The sequence below is a fragment of the Pseudophryne corroboree genome, chromosome 3, assembly GCF_028390025.1.
Source record: "Pseudophryne corroboree isolate aPseCor3 chromosome 3, aPseCor3.hap2, whole genome shotgun sequence".
Taxonomy (NCBI): Eukaryota; Metazoa; Chordata; class Amphibia; order Anura; family Myobatrachidae; genus Pseudophryne; species Pseudophryne corroboree.
In genome coordinates, this window is record NC_086446.1 from 545,229,036 (window position 1) to 545,231,758 (window position 2,723).

Below are 2,723 nucleotides of genomic sequence, written 5' to 3' on the forward strand. Positions count from 1 at the left end.
TAAATTATAACCTGTATTATACGAATAGAGAGAAAGGTGACCGTGGCAGTTTTAGCTCAATGGGAAACCTATTTCACGGATGTTTCAAGTGGTCCTTTGTGATGCTACTGGTGACAGCATTGCTTTGTAAGATTAATATGAGCCGTCTCCTCTTCAGCACTCCTAATAAAGTAAAAGGTTATATACATTAATACTTTACTGTCCCTGATACAATATGCTTCTAATTGCCACGATATACGGTACAAGCGACGTTACACAACCTGTGGTGCATGCAAAGTATATCATTCTTACCACTACGTCACAAAACTGCTTGGAATAGTGCCTGTTTATTTGTTACATGTTGCCAGTGCCAGAGAAACGTGGACATTTATTTATTTCTTTTTTAATAGCGACTCATTTATATCCTACAACTAATTTATGCAGTAGCATTCTGATAGTTACTTCACTCAGAAATTATGTGAGTTGTTTAATTAGCACATATGCGAGATGACGTTATAATCAATAAAATCCAGGATAGTTTAATATCACACACGACATATTAATCAATGTTTGCCTGATTAGTACAAGCCAGCACATACACACAGCGGAATGTGCGCATCCTCACATTAGTACGTGCCTGTGTTGCTGCAATAACGCAATTATTTTTTGTGACATCAGACAGGTGCAGCCATACTCACACCAGGGCTCCCCTTAACTACTTCAGGTATGGAAGCACTTGTGCTAGCGGTGAGAGGTCGAAACGTTGTGTGACATTTGCCTCTCTTGTAATGAGGTTCCATATGTTTCCTGGCAGCGCTGTAGTGCAATAACTGAGGCACAGCGTTGTCTCCCGGGGCGTGGTTCAGGGACATACTAAATATAGAAACAAACCTCTCTCTGTAGCTATTCCTAAAGCGTTTGGCTGATCTATACAGGTTGCCAACAAAGCAATAACATAGAGGATTTAGTGTTGAGTTGGTGAGGCCAAGCCACTGGGCAAAAGGTCTCACCTGGAGAATCCAGTCATGTTGGAGGTACCCCAAGAATTCTTCAGATTCCCCATAGGACATATTGATGTCAATCCAAATATCCACTACATAGAGAGGCAGCCAGGACAAAGTGAACAGGAGCACCAGTGCTACCACCATCTTGGCTATTTTCCTCCTGGCTTTGAGCCTAGATTCAGGCATGGCCCAGCTATTATTGTCCAGCACAGTGTCACCTGCCCCCCATAGGCGGCGACTTGTGAGGAAGCAGATAAGGAAGTTGAATAAAACGGGTAAAACATAAAGTGCACAAAACAACAGGAAGTTGTATATGAGTTTCAGGTGTAGACTGGGCCAACTCTCTGTACACACTACAACTGCCAATTGCCCAGGGAAAAGGACTAAGTTCTGGGTCCTGTTCATAAACAGCAAAGGTATACAGAGGCCAGAGGCGATGAGCCACACCAAAGTTATCATGATCCCTAGTCTTCTGCTAGTAAAGAAAGTCCTGGCGTGTAGGGGGCTGTGCACGCTGTAATACCTGTTCAGGCTGATCACAGCCAAGGTGAGGACACTGGCAGATACTGACACCGCCTGGATAAATGGGACTGCCCTGCACAGAGAGTCCCCAAACACCCAGGCGTTGTGCACTTGGTGGCCAAGATTGATAGGCATGCAAATGCAAATAACCATCATGTCGCATACAGCTAAGTTGACAAGAAGATCCCTGGTCCCCGACACCCCAGATAGGCGACACCTTCTCCTCCTCCGAGTTCCCAGCACTCGCAAAGCCATAATGTTACCTACTAAACCTGCCAGGAATGAGGCAGAATACATGACCACCAAGACAATAGTTCCCGGCTCGTGTGCAGAGTAGAGGACGCTGCTGGAGAAAGGAGTAGACTGCCAGACACTATCATTACCGGGGGACAGGTACCCGAACAGGGAGACATTCCAAGAGAAAATGTCCCCCAGGGTCTGATGCAGCTGCATGGTGTTCATCCGTAATAGTCTATTACCAGGGATTTTCTTTTGGTGTCTTTCTGAGATATATCATGATAATTACTTCGTTCCTTTATGGACAAGTATTCATCCTCTGGTCATACAGGTCATCCTTAATTCCTCTTCACAGTGACAGTCTGTAAAGTACATGGGAATAATAATGAATGTTCCAGTTGCAGAGCTGCCCTTACTGAGCTCCACTCTGTGCGGGCTGAGGAGCTGTCCAGGGCTCAGGTGCTGAACACGCCAGCAGAAAGCTTCAGATGCGCCTCCAGTCCACACGCTGCTTTATGAGCCGTGACTGAGCGACACCCACCAGTAACAGAAAGGTCCCCTTTATGCAAAACATTTACTGCACACAGCGACCGAGAGCCGTCACCCTAGCACCAAGCTTTTGCTTTTCACATGCCAGTACAGAGTAGGAAAGCGTCATATGGTTTTTATTGCCAAATAAATCTACAAGTGAAATGAGTTGCCATGTAGACGGATTATACAAATAAAATAAATGCATACTAAGAATACACCAGTAATTGTTATTTAACATTTCTGTTTGAACAGCAGTCTAATATCCTGAAATTATTTTTATTTTTTCCTTTCAATTCTGAATTTAGAACGATGTCTTGAAAAAAATGCATTCTTGCAACATAAATATTGTGACCTCTTGTAGAACTTATTTGCTTTAGGAGGTAAATTGAACGAATCTCTTTAGGAGGTGTATGTTTGATAAATGCTATGCTGCCTCCGTTTTGGTCCCCT

At 43.9% G+C, this 2,723-nt stretch overlaps 1 protein-coding gene across 1 annotated transcript; it reads right to left on the bottom strand.

Annotated features, from left to right (window-relative positions):
• Positions 1-310: 310 nt before the first annotated feature.
• Positions 311-2,359, bottom strand: LOC135058008 (QRFP-like peptide receptor). Its single transcript, XM_063963671.1, has one exon. It carries the CDS (start codon positions 1,965-1,967, stop codon positions 654-656), a length of 1,314 nt encoding a protein of 437 aa, XP_063819741.1. The 5' UTR covers positions 1,968-2,359; the 3' UTR covers positions 311-653.
• Between the last annotated feature and the right edge of the window lie 364 nt (positions 2,360-2,723).